This window comes from Cicer arietinum, chromosome 5, assembly GCF_000331145.2.
Source record: "Cicer arietinum cultivar CDC Frontier isolate Library 1 chromosome 5, Cicar.CDCFrontier_v2.0, whole genome shotgun sequence".
NCBI lineage: Eukaryota > Viridiplantae > Streptophyta > Magnoliopsida > Fabales > Fabaceae > Cicer > Cicer arietinum.
This window is the reverse complement of record NC_021164.2, coordinates 69,473,839-69,496,159: the sequence shown is the minus strand read 5'-3', so window position 1 is coordinate 69,496,159 and position 22,321 is coordinate 69,473,839. Positions and strand designations below refer to the sequence as shown.

Here is a 22,321-nt window from a genome sequence, read left to right as displayed (position 1 = left end):
TAATGTTATTTATATTAAAATCTATATATAGATGGTACTGTCAAATTTAATAAATTTTTTTATATCTTTTAAATAAATAGACCTTAAAAACAAATTAGACCACAAATAGATAAGATAATAAACCCTCACGAACTACTTAACATTTTATCATCCCTACTCTTAAGTTGTTTTCAGGTTTTTCATGTTTCTTCGTACAAAAAATAAAAGTTGCTTTAACGTCACCGTCAGCAGCGGGACACCGATTTCGATCGCAAGTAAACGCATGTGAAGGGATCATTTTCTTTGAGAAGATGTTGAAAAAAAAAAAATAGTGTTGCAAATTGCAAACAACGCGTTTAGAGACGCGTGACCAAGTTTCTGTGTGTCATTTTAACTTAATCTATAGTTTATGAGAATTCTTTTTCCTAATTTTGGGCTTAACGTACATCTTCAACTCCACCACACTAAAACTTTTCCTATCCTCTCTCCCCAAAACCACACACAACTTTTCTCTCCCTTCATAATTTTTTCTTATCATAATAATCAAATTCAAATCACATGTGCACAAATTAACATGCTGGACGAACTAAGAGTAGAGAGCTATAGAATTCCATGGTTGATTTGGATTCAATTAATAATCCTCTTTCTCCTCCTTGCACTCTTTTATTTCTTCACTGTCTTAGATTCCGACCACCGTGACGCCACCACCGCCACCCACATGTTCCCGGAAATTGCATCCACCACCGCTAAAGGCTTCTTTTTCGATGAGATTCAACAGATTGACAAACCACTGATAACAAACCATCATTCAACTGCCCCTGTTTCAACTTACTTTCAACAACAGATTTCGCAGGTAAATTTGTCTTACCCACTTTTTCTTTACTATTTTAATTGGGATCAAATTTTATCACAAATGTTATGTCACCCAAATTTCACAACAAATTAAATGGTTAACTCAATTTAGAAATAGGATTAATCAATTATGCCTAAAAAAATTTATGATTGATTATTTTTGGTAGAAGGTGCCAATGTAGTATCAAGATGTCGCAATTGATTAATCAATCGTGTACTCAACGTCATTAATTACAATTTATTAATGATAGTAAATTTTATTCAAAATTGTGGTTAAGTGTCTGATTTGGTAGATGAGTAAAAAATGTGTGTTTATATATCCATAACCTATACTCCAAGAATTCCATGTATTTGGCTCCACATAGCTTTTTTGCTTTTTGTATTCTTTTGTTTCTGTGTCTTTTGAAGATACTATTATTAATTAGCTGTTTCACAAACTTAAGGCTGTGTGAAGAGATACCAAGTTATTTATTTATTTATTTATTTTATATATTTTTTTAAGAAGCGAAAATTCATTAAAAGTGTCATTTATTCATGTATAATCCCTACTAAAATAGGATCAATAGTTAATAAAGAAAAAAAATGACAATGAAGAATAAACTCCTAGTATAATTTTGTTTTCTTTTCTAGACGTAAAACATAATTAATAGACACATTTAAATAATGTAGTTAAATCAATATTTTTTTAATTTATTTATTTATTAAATAAAGCACATTCTTTAATTGTTTTTTTATAAAATGACAAACTACCATTATAGTCTTAGAAAGTATAAGATATTCAGATAAAAACTCAATTCATTCTAAAGTTATAAAAAAATTATGAAGATACAATTTATTATTATAAAAGTCTTTAAAAAATACAATTTCTTAACAAAATAGTATTCAACACAATTACAATACCACATATTAAATTGATTAATATTATAATAATTTAAAAACTAATATGAATTTTTGACCAAATAAAAAATCACATAGACAAAACCCCCACACTTTTAATGAGTAAAATGATTATTTATCTGTAAGAATAGAATTTCTTCTACCATTTTTTTTTTGTTGACAAATTTGATAGTTTTTAGAATCCTTGGCGAGGTACTTTATTTTATGGAAAAGAAACAAATGGGTGTCTTGTCCGGAAAAAATGTTTCCAATAATAAGAGAAAAGAAGGATGAGATTCTAACTGTTTTGCAGTTAGCATATAAGAAGACAAAGAAAAATATATATGACCAATTTAGCAGTACCAATCCACCCATTTTAGAAAGTTAAGAAACTTAGGCTTATTCTCTTGCACGTATAGTGTTTGCACCATTGGGAGCCATATATGCATATATGTCTAACTCCAATCCATCCAACCCAATATACTTAAAATCAACCTCATTTGTTAAACTAATAAATCCAACAGAAATTGATAAACATTCAGCTATCCCTTTGGATTCTTATTTCTGAATAAAAAACAGAAACATTTTGACAAGCTATATTTATTACTTCCAATTGGATTTTTGTTAATAAAGAACAATTTTAAATAGAAGTCGGCTTTTCCAAAATGTGTCATTCACTTTTGGAAGAAAAAAATAAGAATCATTTTTGTCTATAGATGGAATTATAAAAAATACATTAACTCACGCATACCGTAAGATTTTAGATTTAAATAAAAATATGATATTTAATTTAATAATTTTAATATTTTGTCAGTTAAATTAAAATTTAAAAAGAAAAAAAGAAATATAATTAATCATAAAAAATCATCTTTTTTATTTATTTATTTGCTTGAGTTTTTATTAATGATTGAGATATTCCATTTTTTTAAATTATTATGGGAGTTTCTATGCTACCTTCTCGATTTTAGTACATTATTTTTAAATTATATTTTTTATAAGTAATAGAAATTTAGAAAAAATAAATTTTATTTTGCTTTTTGAATAATAAAAATAATTTTTTTAAAAATCTTTAACTATTAATTTAAAGATTAAATGTACTGATAATGTACGATAGAAATTGTCATATATTATTCACTTCAGCAATACCAAATTATGTTGAATGACGATTGAAATTACAAAACAATGTTGATTTATGTTGTTCAACAACACTTTAAATCTGAGATTAGAAAGTGATTGTAAGTACTTAGTCATTATATAAATTTTAAAAGACGATGATACGAAAATCTTCATTCAATTTCATTTTTTAATAAAATTAAAAGATTTGAGCATTATAATTGGAGGCAGGTGAATTAATACATTGAGTGTTTTAGCAGGGTGAAGAGAACCTAACTATTAAAGGAGAGATAGGAACATGTTCAAGCTTGAGAGGCGAAGAGATTATGGAGGGGGAGTCTTCAACATTGAATTTCCACCCTTGCCATTATTTCCAATTAGCCACAATTGCATTTCTCAAATGTTTTGGCCTTGATTCCACGTTTGATTCGTCGTCAAATCGAAAACGTAGAAAAAGAAAAGAAAGTTGAGTACCAAAATTATGTTATTGTTCGATATCATTTGTGGAATAAAAAAAAAGAAAAAGAAGAAAGGTTGTCATTTTACACCGTTGCTTTATCGATTTTATATCTTTGCTTACGAAAAAATGCTTATTTCATATGATAATTTTTTTGGAATGGCTTATTTCATAAAATAATAATAATACACAATTTAGCACTTTTTCAGTAATAATAATGATCGGTAGCTATATCGTTTTATTTTATTATTTCTAAAATATTTGTATATTTCAAAAATGGAAATGTTAATTTCCCTGTTTCTCATCTAATTTTGCACAAAAAAGGTAACAATTTAATAAAAAATTAAAATGATTGTATATAAAACCAAATGCCTGCTGATTAGGCGTGATGTGATATATAGACACCGTCACACCGACCCACATTTTTATTTGTAATAAATGTACCTACCATTGGTCTCTATTGAATATTCATGATGATTAACTGATTAAGACACCGCCCTTTATGTAATGTCCTAATGTCCAACATTAGCTGTTGATAGAGATGGTTTGTGTCTTCAATAGTTTGGGACTGGCACAGCCATCCAATATGGGCATAGAAATGAACAGCCACACCAATATAATCTACTACTTGTTTGTGTCTCATTAATTAGATTTTATTCATATTTTGTCTACGTTATATTTGAATAGAGATCCTCCACTTTTAAGGTGTGATTGTTGAGTGAAGTTGTGAAGAAAAAATAGATAAGAAAAATGAAATATGACATATTAATTGGCGTAAGAGAAAAAAAATAGAAATAGAGCAAAGAAAAATCGAATGATTCTATTAATTGGCAATAAAGTTGTTGTTAAAATAATTTAATTATCAAATAAAAATATAAGTTAATTAATGCAATTCTTTATTTTAATTAATTAAATTACTTAATTTATTGTACTTTCATTTTAATTACCAAGTAAAAAAAACCAAAAATGATAATGAAAAACAAAAGATCAAGCAATTAGAAATGAAGTAAGAATAGTAACAAAAAAACATTCATATGAGATCCTTTTTTCTCAACGATAATAATGATAATTAATAAGAGCACGGATGTAATTTTAACTTGTAAGCCTCTAGGACTAGAACTGCTTCTCTCCTCTTTCTTAACTGAAAAAAGTAATATGTATTTCTCTAGTAAAGAAAAGATAGAGTGATTTTATCTCTCATATTTTCCTACATAGTTTAATCATATTTTATCTCTTTTATATACAAAAATACATTAAAGTCACGTTCAAGACTGATGATGGACATGTGCTGACTAATAATACATATACGAAATAAAAAAAATTATAAGTTTAATTATAATTTTAGTTCTTTTATTTTTATTAATTTATAAAATTGGTCCTTTTATTTATCGTTTTGATCTCTCCTTCTAATTTTTTAACTAAAAAACGATGATGTGAGGTGTTTTAAATAATGTGACATATGATATGTAAAATGATTAACACCAATAAAATTAAAATAAAACGCAGTAAAAATTTAGCTTTCAACTTCATAATTTTTTTATATTTTTAATTTAATTAATGACACGAATAATTAATGCAACTAGATGGTTCTATATCATAGAATTGTATGTCACATCATTAGAAATATGTCAATTATGCCTTTTTTAAGTCAAAAATAAAGGAATGACCAAAACTGTCGACTCTTAATGCATCTAAATGGTTCTTATATCATAGAATTGTATGTCACATAATTTAAAAACTGTCAATTTTTAAAATAGAAGGACCATTTATGTAAATTAGTAATAATAAAGGACCTAAAACTACAATTAAGTCAAAATTTTATTATGAGATAAAAGTTTACCATTCAATATAGGAATTAGAAAAGACACATTTAGAAATAAAATCAGATTTTTGGGGAAAAAATGTCTAATTTTTTTCATCGAAAAGAAGAATAAAAAAAAAATATATAATCAGATTTTCAATATTATTGATATTATTATAATTTTTTTTATGTTATTGATGTTATATACAATTTAAATAATTTTTTTTTAAATTTTTAGTATTTTTTTATTAAAAATCTAATTTTTACTATTAAAACAAAATATTCAAAATGTTTAAGATGACTTTAAATCTACAATATCTAAAGTCAAATATTAATTACACCACTTTCAAATATAATACTAAAAATAATTTGTTTTAATACACAAATGAGTAAAAATAGAATAAAAAATAATTTATTTTATTTTATTCATTTTCTAAATAATAAAATGAGAAATTTATTTCGTTTCATCGTGAAATTCTCGAACAAAGAAATATATTATGTATTTTGTTCTATATATTCTATTTTACACTATTCCTTTAAAAATATTCTTACGAAGCCTAAGTTTTACTCTCTTTTCTTATAAGTAAATCTGTTATTTCTTTTGCCTATTAAAAGAAATTTACTTGTTCCTTTTTCTTAAAAAAAGAAATTACTTGTTCTTTTACAAGTACAATGCATCTATGTTAGTAATGAATGTACTTACTTTACCGAAAATCTTATACAGCTAAACAATTAAACACATATACACAGTGTGGCAGGTGTCGCTTGCTGGGACATCTTCAAAATGCAAAATGGCTTGTTATATAGCCACATAGCTACACACTTAACTACACAACTAGCGAAATCGAAAATCATATTAAGAGAAAGAATTATGGAAAGGATACAGAGAGAAAGAGAATCGGCATGCCATTTCATAGAACAAGTGATGAAAGCTTTCTCCAAATGCCTTGGTCTTGATCCAACAGCTGAAAAAATTCAATATCGTCTTGACAATGATGGTGGTGAAATAACATCATCCATAATTTCAAGGGCCTTCAAAAGGCCACCAAAACCTCGTTTAAGCGCAGGGCGTGGAGCCCAAATCAATGTTTCCTCCTCTTGAAACTTCCACGAATTTATACAACACTCTCTAAGCTTATTATAACTTGTTTTATAATATAATATTAACGTGCTTGCTTTTATAATTTAATATAATACATGTGCTTAATTTCAGTTGCAGCGAATATGGAGAATGGAATCAGAGACTTGAAACAGCATTTGAGACTTTTTTTTTTCTTTTTTTTCCTTGTACACCGTTTCATGTAGTTGTACTGTGCATTATCATTTCCTTTTATTATTGGGACAAACACGAAGGTTTTTTTATATCTTATTCTCATCTAATGTTTTAATGTTGTAGTTAGATATCATGTTCCTTATATCATGACAAACATGAAAGCTTTTTATTTTATTTTAATTTTAGTACATTCATAAATTGTTAGACATGTGCATAATGGGTCAAACAATGATCAGTCTGATGGTTTAATGATCGGTCATTCGGTGATGTATTTGTCACTACGAAGCAGTGAGTTGTCAAGATTATGGTCAGAGAAGTAAATGGCTAACTAACTACATTGAGCAAAGAAAGGTAAACACAAGAGTCGTATCTGGCTTTATTTCAGGGCATTTTATCAACTTCAGCTTAGATAAACAAAGTTCTATATCTACAAAAATAAATGAATAAACATGTCCATTGATCGGTAGATAGATGAAAGCACAACATTGAAAGCTATTTTAATCATAATTGCATAACTAAAATTTTCCATCTTATATTTTACAAACAAGTTGTTTAGAGTACAAGAGTTGGGAACAACAAATGCAAGTATTAAGGTTATGTAGAGTTCAAAATGCACTGAATCTGTTGTTCCTTCAAGGTTTAAACACATTATTGATTACACTAGACCCTATAGCATCACCTAAAGGTTATATATCTATTGCAACCAAAACATCCATGAAAAACAGAAGATCATCATCATATATATCAATGGATTAGAGAACGTTGATGCTGCTTACAAATACAATGAAAAAATAGCAATTTTCTCATGTGTCTACCTTTTTCCACGTCCAGTGATAAAGTTGAGAGCAAAACCTGAAAATTGAGCAAGGGAGAAAAACATCTTCAACATAGCACGACCCTTGACAATACCCTCTCTAACGCCCCTTGCAGTTCTTGCGACCGCAATTGGACCCGAATGAGGTTCACTTTGGTGGCTGGATTCCGTTCCCTGCAAGGAAGCTAATATAAACAAATGAAGAACATTGTTTGACCCTTCTACAAACTCAAACTATAGAAACCTAACACACTCATAATTAGTAAGTAACCTGAAGAAGGAGGAGGAGGAGGCATATTGGTTAAGCGACGAAGCCTCTGTTCCGCTAAATGAACCGCGCGAGTAGAGCCTTTAACACCTTGGGTAATCTCTTGCCTGCATCACAGAAATACTTCAAAAGTTTAATGAAGATGCATCGTCGAGGAAACCATATTTTAAAATTAACTACTATTAGATGTTGGTATAAAACTAGTTTCTACCTATCTCTTAAATCATATAAACATATGTGAAGATATTTTAGCAACTAACGATATATATATAAAAAAAATATGAGAAAAATAGCAACCCAATATCACTGAGTTCGGTGGTTAAGTCACTGATTTCCATGCCGGATAATCGAATAGCAGCCATTGTATCAGGAAGTTCCTCTCTTGTTGTATCCATAAGCTTCTCAAGTGATTCTGCTGCTCTCTTGAAAGCCTTCACACATTTTTCACTATATCAGATTTTTAATTAATCTATTTCAGAATCAATTCATTTTACTAACAAACAAGGCTTTCCAGAAACACAAACCAGAAGCGTGGGAATTGCAGAACAAAACAACCACGTCGTAGATATTGCTGTCTGCAGACAACAAAAAAACCTAAAATTAATCATTGAGAAATTTAAGAATTCAATAACGGAAATAGATTTTGAGAGAGAGAGGGGATACCACGACGGCTAATGCTTGGAGAAGAGTGAAGTGGCGTTGGGTGAGGTTCCATTGAGAGAGTTGAAGCGATGAAGATCCAATGGTGGAGATGTAATGCGATTGTTGAGGTGAACAGAGGGGTTGGGGAAGGGGAAGGCGTTTTGTAAAAGAGAGATTACGTTGGGAGTGTGTGTTGGTGGCAGCGAAAGGATTGTTGAAGCTCAGAGCAATGGGTGGTTTTGAAGGTTGAAATCGCAGAGAGGTAAGCATCTCTGTTGTATTGTGATGCGTGATTGATACAGTGACACGGGCCAATAACACATTGCGAGCGGATTTTTTGTCTCGCAATCTCCGAACCTAATCAACCGGAACAACCCAGACCAGTTCGCTGTTGGGCCTGGGTTTATGCATTAACGTGGCCCACTGAAACGAGAAAATAGATGGTTCTTCTCTCCACCCAATCTTCTGAATAAAAAACCCATAACACAGTCTCCACAAGTCAATCCAGACAAATAATGTAATGTCAATGTAAAACAATTTTAATATTTTTACACTGACATTAAATAGAATTCATGGATTCCACTACATTAACTCACTTCTCTCCACTCTTATCATATAAAATGAAAAAATAGATCATTTTTATTGAATGTCAATGTAAAACTATTTTACATTGACATATTTGTCCATTAAACTTAAAACTAGTCACAATGGTAAAATCAAATCCCTTATCTCACTAGTAAAAGCAATTGCATCATAAATTGTTATGAATTATGTTAAAGATAAATCGTTAACTTCAAACACTTTTCTTTCATCATACAAAAATGCATGATAACCATCATAAATAAAATGCATTTTCTGATGGTTATGTTAAAAACAATCTTTTTAACGGCCTCATAAGTTTTCTCTACCTTTCTTTTTCATTTTCCATTCAATTCAACAAGATAAACTTTTACTTTTCTTCCTCTACAGATAAATAAAAAATAAATGTTATTATTATCAGTACAAAAGAATAATGTGCCTTACTGCATCTACAACATTCCCAGAATTCAATGAAAATGCATTGTATTAAAGGCGTTACTAAGCAAATTCTAGGCCAGTCATACCCACAACTTACTACTGCATACACCTATTCTGGCTTGGAAAGCATTCTTTCTTAACAATTACAACTACATATCATTTTTAATGTGCTACCCCTACTAACTTAAATTAGTACATACTGTTATTGCTCACATCGCATTTGTCAAGTCAAATGTTTTCGATGATAAATGTACCAGACATCCAAAAATCAAACCCCTGCATGCATCTAATATTTGTACTACTGCGTAGTTTGATGTTGGCCACTCTAGCGAAAAGTGCAAAGTTGTCTTGCTGAAAGAGAAACTATAAAGATTTTGCTTGCCATTTACATCGCATATTTACAACATGATACCCTCTAACATTACATAGCCTACAAAATTCTTGATTCACCGAAGGCACCTTCCTAGCCCATATGAATAACTTAACCACCTCGAACAGATTAATACCTACCCCACTACCCTCTCTCCCAGCCTCCCTCTCTTTTTCATTACTTTTTCCCTTGTTCTACTTTCCTCTCCATGTCTTGTCGTTTCTCAAATATGAAGTTCATAGATAGGCAAATAATAAATCTTTTAGTGACCAACTCTTCTCAAACAGGAACCAAGCAAACCACGATATAGAAGCTCCTTATCCCGTTTTCTCATCAATTCTGCTAACATCTGTAACTGTAGCATTGCAAAAGAAACATCTTTGGCAGTTTAAAAGATGCCTAGTTATACAGCCATAGCAAGACCTATGCGAACAAGGTGCAATCCGGGCATCAGCTTCACACGCGTAACATATGCAGCACAAGCTATCATCAAAGTCTGTATCTCCAACACTGTCCACTTCATCATGTTCAGACATAGTGCGGCAAGCGAGGAGGGTCACAAAATTTTCTAGCTGCTTGTATTTTGCAACATATACTCCCCCCCGGCAAGATCCATCCTGGAAAATAAAAGAGGAATGTGATGATAAACACGATTAGTTTTCACAGTAAAAACCTCACTTCAACAAACTAGTATTAAATTTAAATCTTTGAGGATCACAGAAACTGGAATTCAGACTTGAACAGGGAAGAATAATCATTTGAAATTATTCATGAAATGTTCAAATTGCTAAATTCATGTTGATATGGTGAAATTTATAGAAGAAACAAGGTATCCATGTTTAATACTATTATAACACAAGTCCACAAATATGGGAGGAATTTGTACCATATAAAGATCAATATGATTCATAATGTACATCCCAGTATTCTCAGAAGTCAGAACTAATATCTCCTTGGAGATGTTTTGGTATGAATATTGAACATTACAGGCCGAGTTTATTAGCAATTTAGTATGTAGTATTAGGTAGCGCCGAGTTCAAAATTGAAGTAAGCAAATTAGACCATTTGAAATTTTGCATCAACTAAGGTGTTCTAAATACAAAGGCATTCAAAATACTTAGGAATCTAGTACATAGAAGGTGACAACAACTAACCCAGTTATAATCCACAAGACATTGGAATCCATAAAGAACAGTATCTGGACAGTCCATGCTTAGAAAAACATCCACAAGATCATTGTTCTCTTGGTATTCTTCCAACTTAGTAGCATCCAATAAATTTAAGATGATCCCTACAAGAGGTGCCAATATCATGCCTCGATTTACTTTCTCTGAAGATTGGTTATGCCGTCTAAGGGACCTGAAATGGAATAAAAAAGAAAGGCAACCACTCAAAAAACCCATTGATGGAAACTATTTTCAACAAACACACATGGTATCAAATTCTCAACGAGACAATTTTTGGGGTTATTTATTAAGATAATAAGGCTGGTCTTTCAGTCTCTCAAGAAGCAATATCCATATATTGCAGATGGATAAACAATACTTTGAAAAAATGACCAAAAAATCACTTCTGGTCTATAAACTCGAGTTTAAGTCACAGGTTTGGAACTTACAATTCAAAGAATTCAGCATCAGCTGAAGAAGTAATGTGATTCAAGATAAATACAACCAACTCAGTTAACCTCCTTAGGTTTGTTTCTGGTCCAGACAGAAATGCTTGAGGAATCTCATGAGTGCAGAACTCTAAAATCCTTGCAAGATTACATGAAAGATCAAATATGACACCACATTTCCTTTGTTGAAACTCTATTACCTGTGAAATAAGTATATGGAGTATAAATAATGGAAAGAACTACGCAGATAAATCAAAATGGTCACATTATACTCTAAATTTGACCAGCAACCATTATGTTCATAAAAACATTCAATTGTATCTGTGCAAGATGTCATCCAAACCAAACTACAAGTTAGACTCAGCTACAGAACTCTAACTTAAAGCCACCAGAATAAGAAGACAGAAAGCAAACCAAATCCAATAAAGGACAGAAAAGGATGCTCATACCTGGTACTTCTCTTGCATTTCTCGAACAGAAACTGAAAATTCTGTCATGGTCCAGCTAAGTGTATTAAATAGACGGTTTAGAAAAGATGAAAACAATCCTTCATCATTTACGCAAGCTTCTTTCAGCAATCGCTGCATTGCATCAAGAGTCAAAGGGGAAAAACCTCTCAGGTGAGAAATCAACCCAAGCAAATATTAATCAGTAGCAAAATTGGTTGTTACATACGTGGAAAAGAATTGATGATGAAGATGATTCCCCATTTTTTGAAAAACTAAAACCAGAACCCTTGCATAATCGCAGGAGTATGTTTGTCACCGGGATCCAAGATCTGTTATCAAATGCTGCTAATAAAGCTTTTGGCAGCCTCTGGTTGGCTGCTACATTGCTTTCAAAAACTGCCAAATATTCCCTGTACTGCACTAGGACAGATATAGACTGGAGAAGAAGATCCCTAAGATCTGCACTTGATATCCTTGGATCATTGAAATGAGTAACTACAAAAGTGACCTGGTGAAAATGATATCCAAGCATAACTTAGAACCGATGCTAGAAACACTCAACAACCTTGCTAAGGCAAGTTTACAAAATCAGGCATGTTGCGCCACAAATGACAGATTATTTTGTAATATTCATATGTAACTTGTAAGATGGTAAATTTGAACACCATGGCATGCATAACATCTGCTCTTGAACAAAAATTTGGCTTCGTAACTTCTTCCAAAACTGATAAGACTTATCAGCAAAAACTAGTCCAGCAACTTAGGATGCCCTTAACAAAGAATTACATAAAGCAGTAGCAGCAAGACAATGCAATGCAAGTAATGGAAGGAACAAACAGTAAGCTCTTGCATAAGGCCATGGTGTTGAAACATAGTACACGTTATGGTTTATAAATATTTGTAGATGCAGAGCTATGTTAGAAGACACCATATGAGACCTAAAATATATATATATATATATATATATATATGAATGGCATGAAAAATTCCTCAGTCCTTTAGATTCAAATCTCATTCACCAAAATCCATAAATAGATATCAAGTATACATTTACTCAGCAACACGTCAAATATATTTCCTCAAAAAAACAACAACAAATAAGTCAAATATAAAAGTTGAAAAATGAAGAAACCGAAACTGAAATGGTGGAACCTACAAATGAAGCAAGTCCACGCTTGATCAAAATTGTGGACGGAACAAATGGAGGATCACTTTTCCGCAACACATGAAAGCAATCAACCTGTATGAAGGTCAAATGTTAAAGCGATGAGATTTTTTCCTATAGTGCTAAGAAATGCTGGGAAAAATTGGAATGGATAAATCAATATGCACTAAAGCAAATTAATGAGTTGGACTAAATATGCGTGATTCCCAATCAAAATTTATGCTTTTATATCATGACCCTCTCTCGCCCAGTCTCTGCATAATGCGTCAGATAGTTACTCTAAAATTTATGATGGATAAGTAACAGCAAAGCCAAAAAAGAAAGTATCTGTCTTCTCTGTTGGTGAATGAATCAAAACTGCTGTTAAATTTAGACCGGTAGATTATGCTTATTTACCAAAGCTTCCAGATAATATTCAGGGGTGAAGATAAACACTGAATCCATATTGCTAAGAGCCAGTAGCAACTGGACAACCCACATGCACATTGCATACATTCCTCGCTGCTTCCATCGAGATAACAGAGAAATACGGTACCTGTAAAGCAAGTAGTGGCCCCATAAAGAAACACACAATAAGGAAAAAAAATATGTATTTCAAGGTCAAAAAATTTTGATTGCTAGGCTTTTCAAGGATGCTAGTATTGAGATTGAACAGCGCACAAAACTCAGACTGGAACAACACACTGAAATATATTATAATACAAAGTCTTAAACTTTTATCATGTTGACCTCATATGAAAGAGAGGTATATATAAACAGTAAACAGTGATGATACCTGAGAAGCTGAATAAGTTGCAAAAGTTCTGAAGTCACAGGCTCACAGGTATACAAGTATATAATAGTAATAAACTAATAATAATAATAATAATAATAATAATAATAATAATAATAATAATAATAATAAATAATAAATAACAATAATAATAATAATTCATTAATAATTAACAAAATCATCTAAAATGTAGATCTCAGAGCACAACAATTACAACTCAAAAGCATGTAATAAAAAGAGTAAACATCAAACCGATAATGATACCTGAGAAGCTGAATAAGTTGCAAAAGTTCTGAAGTCACAGGCTCACAGGTATACAAGTATATAATAGTAATAAACTAATAATAATAATAATAATAATAATAATAATAATAATAATAATAATAATAATAATAATAATAATAATAAATAATAAATAACAATAATAATAATAATTCATTAATAATTAACAAAATCATCTAAAATGTAGATCTCAGAGCACAACAATTACAACTCAAAAGCATGTAATAAAAAGAGTAAACATCAAACCGATAGCACAAGAGCTGACACAGGTTATTTTGAGTCTTTGAACCTTTTTTTTTTTGCTGAAAAGGGAATATATCTTTAAACCTTCGGTACAACAAGAATAAACATATATGTAACGACAAAACAGATACAAATTTTTTTGAAAGCAAGCTCTTTCTGTTTTAAAAGTATGAACCATTTTTCTAATCTTCAAAAACCATCTTTATCATTATTGGAAATAATTCATCTCAGTATTCTTAGGGCCCAATAAACAGAAATGAAGTGGTTTGACAGACTTTTAAGTTAATCAAACAGAGAGCTTCTTGTCAACTGTACCCTGAATGTGTACCCCCAAAAATTTTAAAATCAAAAGTAAGAACACAATCAAACTATGTATCAAATTGCATATCACTTTGCTTTAACCAATACTAAATAAAATTTCAATCTAATACCATTAGATAGAAGTAGAAAAGGTACTTGAAAAGTAAAAACCTACAAGGGAAAGAATAAACAAGGTAAAATTAGCTTAAAAGCTACTTCATATGGTTATCTTACCAAGCGCAATGCCTAACACAATCAATAACCTCTTCTCTATACTCATTACGAGCTTCTTTCAAATGCTTCAATTTTTCACCACAAGCTCGTTCTCTTATTTGCTTATCAGTTTCCTCCAAGAGGGAGATCGATTGTGCCTGATGAGTCATATAGTACGATGCCTGCAAAAACGGAAAGAATAGCATTCTTATCTCTATTCCATCTTTTCTGTATAATTTCAATGATATTCAAAATCTACCTGATTGGAAATTTCAAAAACCACATCAGCCAAAATGAGAATGAGCATAGTATAAGTCATAAGCACCAGAGAAATATTATCTTACCACTAGGTTAGGATTGATTGACACCAATGGAAAGAAAAATTGAATTTACACTATTACTAACAAATAACTTTTGTACCATCATTTTTCATAAAATTCCTCCTTTAGATGAAAACTATGTCATGCAAATCATGTTCAATAAAATGTGAGTATTGATTTCCTTCCTCCCAGCTTATTTTAGAAAGAAAATGTTTTTTACAGCACATGCCTAGGCATCATTTCTCATCCCATTTGCAATACTGAAGTTATAAAGATAATAGTTATACAAAAATAATGAGTATATTATTCATCTGCCCCTGCAGGATCATGAATTTCACTATCCCCCCCTTTTGTTTCAGAAAATACACTGACTGACCTCTTCTGCTACGAATTCTAATCAAACAGCTATCCCATTTAAACTCTTTCCATTTATACCACTCCATGCAGGTGAAAAACCAAAGACAAAGGAAAGAAAAGTCAGACATTTCTAAATAAGGTGAGTGTAATTTAAGCAAACCCAGAGGGAGGTCAATGTAATTTAATTGGAGCTAAGACTTCAGATGCATGTTTCATTTTGATTAATTTGGGACAAATTTTTTTTTCAAAGTCCTAAATAATTTGTATGGGTATTGACCTTAAAATTAAATTAGCCTTAGCACAGTGAAACTAATTATTCTGGATTCACGGACAGATATATACACCTTTTATTCAACAACTCTAAAATATAGAACCAGAGGGGTATATAACAATAAATTTTGCCAACAATATGTCACCTGCTTAAAATTTGGGGCAAGACCAACTTGATACAGCCACAACAAAGCATCAAGCAGCTCTTCTTCTTGTAGTGTAGCTGTAGACAAATTATTATCCTTTGGTACAGATTTCATATGGTGCACTTGGCGGTAACCATACTCGGGTTCAGATTGATCACTGGAACTGGGTTTATCTGTTATCTCGTCATTCAAACTCCCATCACTGCATTCAGCTGCAACATGAGCAGGTCTTTCTGGAATGGAGCTACAGTGGCCCCGAGACCCTTTGGCCAGGTATTTAGCTGGAACCTTCAAGTTTCTTGAAAATTCAGAATCATAACTAGAACAACAGCAGGGCTTCTGCCTGGTTGAATGTGTCACTCTGATTTCTTCATTATCCATGCAACCTTCGTCCCATTGAACGACGTCCCTTTCATGAGCAATTGCAGAGTGTAGCTTTGATAAATGGGTATAGGATCCCCCAAGCCTGGAAATATCAGTTCTATGAGGATCATCCTTTAGAAACAAGTGTATGGGAAAACTTTGTTGACCACCTCTGTGAAGGAAACCAACATCTGATTTGCAGCTCTTTAACCAGCCACAGATATCACCCAAGGCAAATCCTTCAGATAGAAAATGGAGCACAACTGTATAAGTTGAAACAAGAACGGAATTGCTAGAAACACCAGGTGGTGGGACATTCCTTTCGGCCCCTCTGTTCTTCAGTCGAAGGTTTTGTAAAAATGTCCTAAATACTGCTCCAGGTAATTGGGGAGGTGTCGTAGGGGGTATAAATTGTATAACTAAGCGACAGAGGTCCCGATGCTTCTCCTCAATCTACAAGTGGAAGAGGTATACTCAGAAAATTTAAGGAAACGATGAAAGAAGCACCCGAGATCAAAATAGTTTGCAGAACATTGCCCTCAAATAAGAAAAAAATGCACATAATAAAATAAAATTCAAAGAAACAACCTGATTATTTCTACTACCTTGTTAAATAATGGGAAAAATATCTATATGATGGGAGGAAGTATTTGGCAAACGGAAAAAATTTCTTTTAATTTGTAGAAAATTCCAAGGGCATAATGTTTACCATAACCCCTAAATCTGAATCCTTGATCTCATTCTATGATCACATGGAATTTTAATGGAGAAAAATATTATGAAATGAAAGTGAAAGTAACTTCATAATGAACAAGAATAACAACCAAATGAAAAGTGAAGATTCATTTTGCTCAACCTTATATCATAAGGAATAACATAATTCCCTGAACACTAATTAGATCACTTGATTAGGTCAAAAGGTTGTGTTAAGTTAATAAGTTCGACATCATATTCAATGGTAAACTTGTCCTAGTTTCCCTAATTTTCATTAAGCTTTATGCATAAAATGCAGATACCAGCATTGTTAATGTGATCTTAGAACATGGAAAGACAAGGCTTAGCCACTACATCCATTAACCATCATAGGATTGACAGTAACAAGAAGCAATATAAACTGAGTAAAGACGTGTCGTGGAAAAAAAAAACATCAAGGTACAATAAAAGAAGAATAAACTACATGTTACTCTTTATATTAACTTTAAAAGCATTTTCCTGTTAATACTACCACTGTCCTACTCTATCAACCATAATAATGCCATCGGTAAATTTGATTGTCATATTCAAAATCTTATCGGATTTGTTTTCTTTATGAATCTTCAAAGTTTAAAATAGCAACAAACAAAATCAACTCAGTTATAATAACTAAAAATGCAGCTAGGTCACTGAGAAAAAGAATATACCATGCTCATTGACTCAGACAAAGCTGTTGTTGCCAACATCATGTTACCTTCACAACATGCATCTTCACATGAACCAGGCCACCAAACAGTGGGTATCATGGAGTCAAGATCCTGCTTATTTGGAATTTTTTGCGACAGAAAACCTTCAAACGAAAATTCAAAATATGGTGATTTCCACCAAAGCAGCATAAGTTCCTCTCTTCTCAGTAGATAACATGCCAGTGCAAGGTAAGAATATGATCCAGAGTAAGGACATTCAGTTAATACTAATGGTGCCATTTTACAACCGCATGAAAGGGCATTTATGAGGTTTTCAAACAGCACATGTGATCCTTGAAATTGTAGCAGTACTTCAACTACTTTATCCAAGCTTGAATAGTCATGGGGTGCATGCAATTCAAAAACTTCAAACATGAAGGACAAGAATGGACCCCAAACTATGTACTCTGTGTGTCGAACATCTTCTTCAAGTACAGAGAATAATTCCTCACATATAGAATAAGAGACAGGACGAAAAATTTCCTCCAATGAAACAAACTTCTTTACTCTTCTCAATTTCTGAGCTAAAGAATGCTCAGCTCGTTCCACTGAATGCATGCCTAACAATCTTGACCAGCACTGTAGCAATCGCGTGACAAAGTAGCTCTTAGAGGAAGGAGTCTGAAGAGGAAGATAGCCTTCAATTGGGTACTTGAAGGGTCGAGCTCCAAAGTTCAATTCACATCTTTCACCCTGGGAGAGAGAGATTGCCGGATGATAACCAAAACCAGGACCCATTTTTCGAATTCCTCGGAATGCCATCCCAAGCGAAATGCCATTCCTGTAGAATATTATTTCATCTCGTTCCAAATCTATGCAACACCCGATGACATCACCAACAACCCATGACTGACCGTATGTCTCAGCTTCCGTGTTCCACTTGCTAACACGTCTCCCATCATAGGCATATGAATCCTCGGCATCGCCAACGCCTTTATGGTCAGTGAAAGGGCAGGAAAGAGTAGCCCAACCAAGTTGCTGAATGCCAGATGTTTCTAACATAACTTCATACATCCATTTTCCTTTCCAAACACAAGTATTAGCCCTGGCACTACTGAACATTGCCAAGCTCTCTACAACAAAAGGTGGCTTGATGATTTTAATATCACCGCATATGCTGGATTCTTCTAAGCCTACAACATCTGGTCTACATATCATATCATCATTTACACTATTCGAATCACCCGAATTTGCATTATATCTTGAAAAAACATTCCTGATGACAGAACGAATAAAACTGCTGTCAACTGGACCGTCCAATGAATTGAGTGATCTATTGGGGAGACCAAACACGTATTCAAGGGTTCTCTCCACAGACTGTTCACCCAAATCATCACAGCAAGAAAGAAGCCGAGTTTTCGGCAATTTTTTCTTACTGTCCTCACCACTCAATATGACAGCCAAACCAGCTGAAAACCCTCCAACGCGTGGGCTATCTTCACCCATTTGTGAACACACGCAAAACACTATCCCTCAACTATCCACAATCCAGCTGAAAGCTTCTCCAATTTCAAATTCCCCTCAACCGTTGCAAACTCAATTGTTCTTGCTAGCAAGATATCAGTGATCCATGTTAAAAACAAAATTACGATTACTATTATGAACGCACAACAGCAAAAGATGAATCAATAAAAAAGCTTAAAATTAAAATATGCTAAAAGTTAACAAGAATGAACAGAAATTCAAACACAAACAAGATATAAATCTCTACTTGTTGCCTGGTCATATCTTACAAAGATAACAAATCACAAGAATTTCACGAAAATTCCAAAAATAATAAGAAAATGTAATTAAAAAAATATCTATATCAGCTTTCCCGGAATTTAAACAAACAAAACATAACAAGAGGAAATTATATGGAGGATTGAAGATTTGATGACAGCGACAAATTTAAAAAATATTTGAAATTGAAAATAACAGAGAAATTGAACCAATAAGCATTAGCGTCGCAATAAAATGAAAAAGCTTTAGAAGTGATATTATTAATTAATTAATTAATATAAAATAATATATACTTACAGATAAGTTTCATACTGTGGTTAAAGGCGGCGGAAGGAAGCTAGGGTTTTGCAAGCTCCATTGTTTTTGATTCGATTCCATTTCCAATTATTCGTGACAGTAACACTGTAACAACAACAATAAGAGAGAAAGAGAACGTCGAATTTTCCAATGGAGAAGTCGTATTTGATCTTCTTTTATTTTTGTGTGTGTTTTTATAATTAAAAATAAAAATAAATAACGAAAAACGAATCTGTTTATTGTTCGGTAATAGTTTTTGTTTTTCACCAAAAAGTTTGGGGGAGCACAAAAGCAAAGCCAACGGACCAGACGCTGAAACCCCGTTCGCGCTGACTCTAACCCTAACGAATGGAATTGTGACTGACACGTGTCGAAAAGTGGCTTAAATGAACCGGTTGGGTTGGTGACTAGGATGCTGACGTGACGTGTTGTACTGTAGTACTGGCTACTGGGACGTTAGGGGCCACCCGTTCTAGAAATCGCAGTGGTGGACAGTGTTCTTCATGGGTCAAATACTCTTCTTGCAAAGGACCGAGATTTAGTGCACTTGGGGGGACTTTATCAAGTATATCCAAGCAGTCTAATTAAGATCAAGCGGTTGATATTTTATGTCCAAATTTTTAATTTAAAATCTCAATCATATATTTTAATCAGATAGTTTAAATCTATTTCCTCTGTCTCGTAAGAATAAAGATTTTTGTAAATATCTTAAAAAAATATAATAATTAAAAAGAAAAAAATAAATTATTTTTATTAAATTATCAATTTTAATTATTAATTAACTTTTTATTAATATTTATGTAAAATATAATAATATTTTAAAAACTATGTATATAGTAATTACGAAATATTATTATAGAAAATAATAAATCAAAGTTATATTGAAAATTGTAAATAACATTTATTTTCAAAAAATAAAATAAATAAGTGATATTCATTGTGAAAACTATAGAGTAATAATCGGTGACGGTAGTCAATTCCTTATGAATATGTTTTTTCAATTAAAAATATATCTCTTATCTCCTTTTTTTTGCTTTGTTTCTTTAATCTAATAGTAATATTTTGTATTAGGTTCTTAAGTAATTTATCTTTTCATTAGTAAATTTGAAAAAAAAAATGAATTGTGAAATTACAACATGCATACCCATTTATTGTTGTATTAACAATATTATAGTTTAAAAGTAAAAAAAAAAAAACAAACAAACAAGCAAATTGATTCAACTTTACTTGTTACAACTCAATTAAAAATAAAAAAATAAAGAGTCCATCAATAAAAGATAAAGTTAAAAACTAATCAAAATATTTGTTGAATTGCTGCAAATATCTGTTGGACTATGAGATACTAACTTTGTTGTGATGTTTTGATCTATTGTAACGTTTTTGCAATCCAATTTTTGTTGAAAACAAGAATAAAATAGTTCTTTTAATTTATTCCTATATAAATTTTTAAAATAATAGTAGCTGTAAACAATTATTTTATCAAACCAAACATATTATGTATAAGGTTTTTTTAGCTTTCTTAAAAAAATTTGTTTTAGCTAAAATAAATTATGGTTAGAGAGTGTCTTTTTCCTTGAACTAAATTTTTTTTAAAATAATAGTAGCTGTAAACAATTATTTTATCAAACCAAACATATTGTGTATAAGGTTTTTTTAGCTTTCTTAAAAAAATTTGTTTTAGCTAAAATAAATTATGGTTAGAGAGTGTCTTTTTCCTTGAACTAATTTTTTTTTAAAATAATAGTAGCTGTAAACAATTATTTTATCAAACCAAACATATTGTGTATAAGGTTTTTTTAGCTTTCTTAAAAAAGTTTGTTTTAGCTAAAATAAATTATGGTTAGAGAGTGTCTTTTTCCTTGAACTCAATCAAATCCAGCTTAATTAATTTATCTGTCAAAGGTATCTATGTAAGTGTATCACTACTTATGCAATGTAAATATGGCATCATGGATGAAATATTTACTTAATTTAGGAATTAAATAGTACAGCTATTAAAATACATTAGTTAATTAATTATATAAATTAAATACAATAGTTAGTTAATTATATTAATTAGTTGTGTTTCATTGGTTATATAAATTTTATATATCATTTGACATAATTTATTTTATTATTCTCTTATTATTCAACATGATTTTTATTTTTGTCTATTTTTCTTTCATTAATAACTTTCTAATAATAATAATAATAATAATAATAATAATAATAATAATAATAATAATAATAATAATAGATACTAATGGTACATAATCAATTTACGAATAATAGGAAATAAACTAAAATGGAAAAGGAAGAAAAGTTCAAACACAAGTACTCGAATCGATTACTCTAAGAGAGTAGTAAAGGGGAAAAATAATTTTGATCAATTTTCTACACCCCAGTCATTGTTCTTTATAAAATCCAATGAATATTCTATAGAAAATTTATGTCTTTTGCTCGTTCTAAATTATTTGATTTGTGGATCATATATGATGTGTCTTTTAAATTTCTCCAATTTAATTATTAGTAGTGATAAATACCTGTTATTTTATTATATTGATACAATATTTTATTTTTTTATCTATCTTATTTTTTATGACATTTATCAAATATTTCTCTATTTATTTTCCTTTCAAAGTGTGATGGAAGGTAGAGGTGTGCAAAGAAAATTTTCCTTTGATATTGGCATCACTTTACCCATATTCTCACATGTATTCATAACAACCTATTAGCAGGGATATAAATCAAAAAATAAATTTACAATGACATATATTAAAATCACTTATATATATTTATAAGGATAAAAAATATATTTAAACCAAACTTTTTTTAAGAAATCAACTTCATGTTATTCCTCCCTTTTAGGTAAATGTAAGTATATAGGTTAATTAAACTTTAATAAGCGGCTATTGTAAATTAAGTAA

At 31.1% G+C, this 22,321-nt stretch overlaps 3 protein-coding genes across 7 annotated transcripts; 1 reads left to right on the top strand and 2 right to left on the bottom strand.

Moving 5' to 3' along the window:
* The first annotated feature begins 222 nt into the window (after positions 1–222).
* On the top strand, positions 223–3,365 carry LOC101491685 (uncharacterized). Of its 2 annotated transcripts, none has more exons than XM_012716543.3 (2): positions 223–832; positions 3,078–3,365. In XM_012716543.3, the coding sequence occupies exons 1-2, from the start codon at positions 389–391 to the stop codon at positions 3,288–3,290; spliced, it is 657 nt and encodes a 218-aa protein (XP_012571997.1). In that variant the 5' UTR covers positions 223–388; the 3' UTR covers positions 3,291–3,365. The 2 variants fall into 2 exon arrangements, with proteins under 2 accessions (XP_012571997.1, XP_004502863.1); XM_004502806.4 differs by having other exon boundaries at positions 244–832; positions 3,081–3,365.
* Positions 3,366–7,062: 3,697 nt separating this feature from the next.
* On the bottom strand, positions 7,063–8,447 carry LOC101491367 (uncharacterized). Of its 2 annotated transcripts, none has more exons than XM_004502805.4 (5): positions 8,097–8,447; positions 7,958–8,008; positions 7,731–7,864; positions 7,437–7,540; positions 7,063–7,350 (listed from the first exon to the last, which is right to left on the bottom strand). In XM_004502805.4, exons 1-5 carry the CDS (start codon positions 8,343–8,345, stop codon positions 7,163–7,165), a joined length of 726 nt encoding a protein of 241 aa, XP_004502862.1. In that variant the 5' UTR covers positions 8,346–8,447; the 3' UTR covers positions 7,063–7,162. The 2 variants fall into 2 exon arrangements, with proteins under 2 accessions (XP_004502862.1, XP_012571996.1); XM_012716542.3 differs by having other exon boundaries at positions 7,063–7,339; positions 8,097–8,415.
* Positions 8,448–9,045: 598 nt separating this feature from the next.
* LOC101491051 (E3 ubiquitin-protein ligase RKP) lies at positions 9,046–19,772 on the bottom strand. Of its 3 annotated transcripts, none has more exons than XM_004502804.4 (11): positions 19,416–19,772; positions 17,358–18,945; positions 15,595–16,410; positions 14,523–14,683; positions 13,088–13,226; positions 12,683–12,766; positions 11,753–12,034; positions 11,527–11,658; positions 11,078–11,277; positions 10,617–10,821; positions 9,046–10,079 (listed from the first exon to the last, which is right to left on the bottom strand). In XM_004502804.4, exons 2-11 carry the CDS (start codon positions 18,840–18,842, stop codon positions 9,780–9,782), a joined length of 3,804 nt encoding a protein of 1,267 aa, XP_004502861.1. In that variant the 5' UTR covers positions 18,843–18,945; positions 19,416–19,772; the 3' UTR covers positions 9,046–9,779. The 3 variants fall into 3 exon arrangements, with proteins under 3 accessions (XP_004502861.1, XP_073225084.1, XP_027190334.1); XM_073368983.1 differs by having other exon boundaries at positions 17,358–18,941; XM_027334533.2 differs by having other exon boundaries at positions 19,431–19,772.
* Between the last annotated feature and the right edge of the window lie 2,549 nt (positions 19,773–22,321).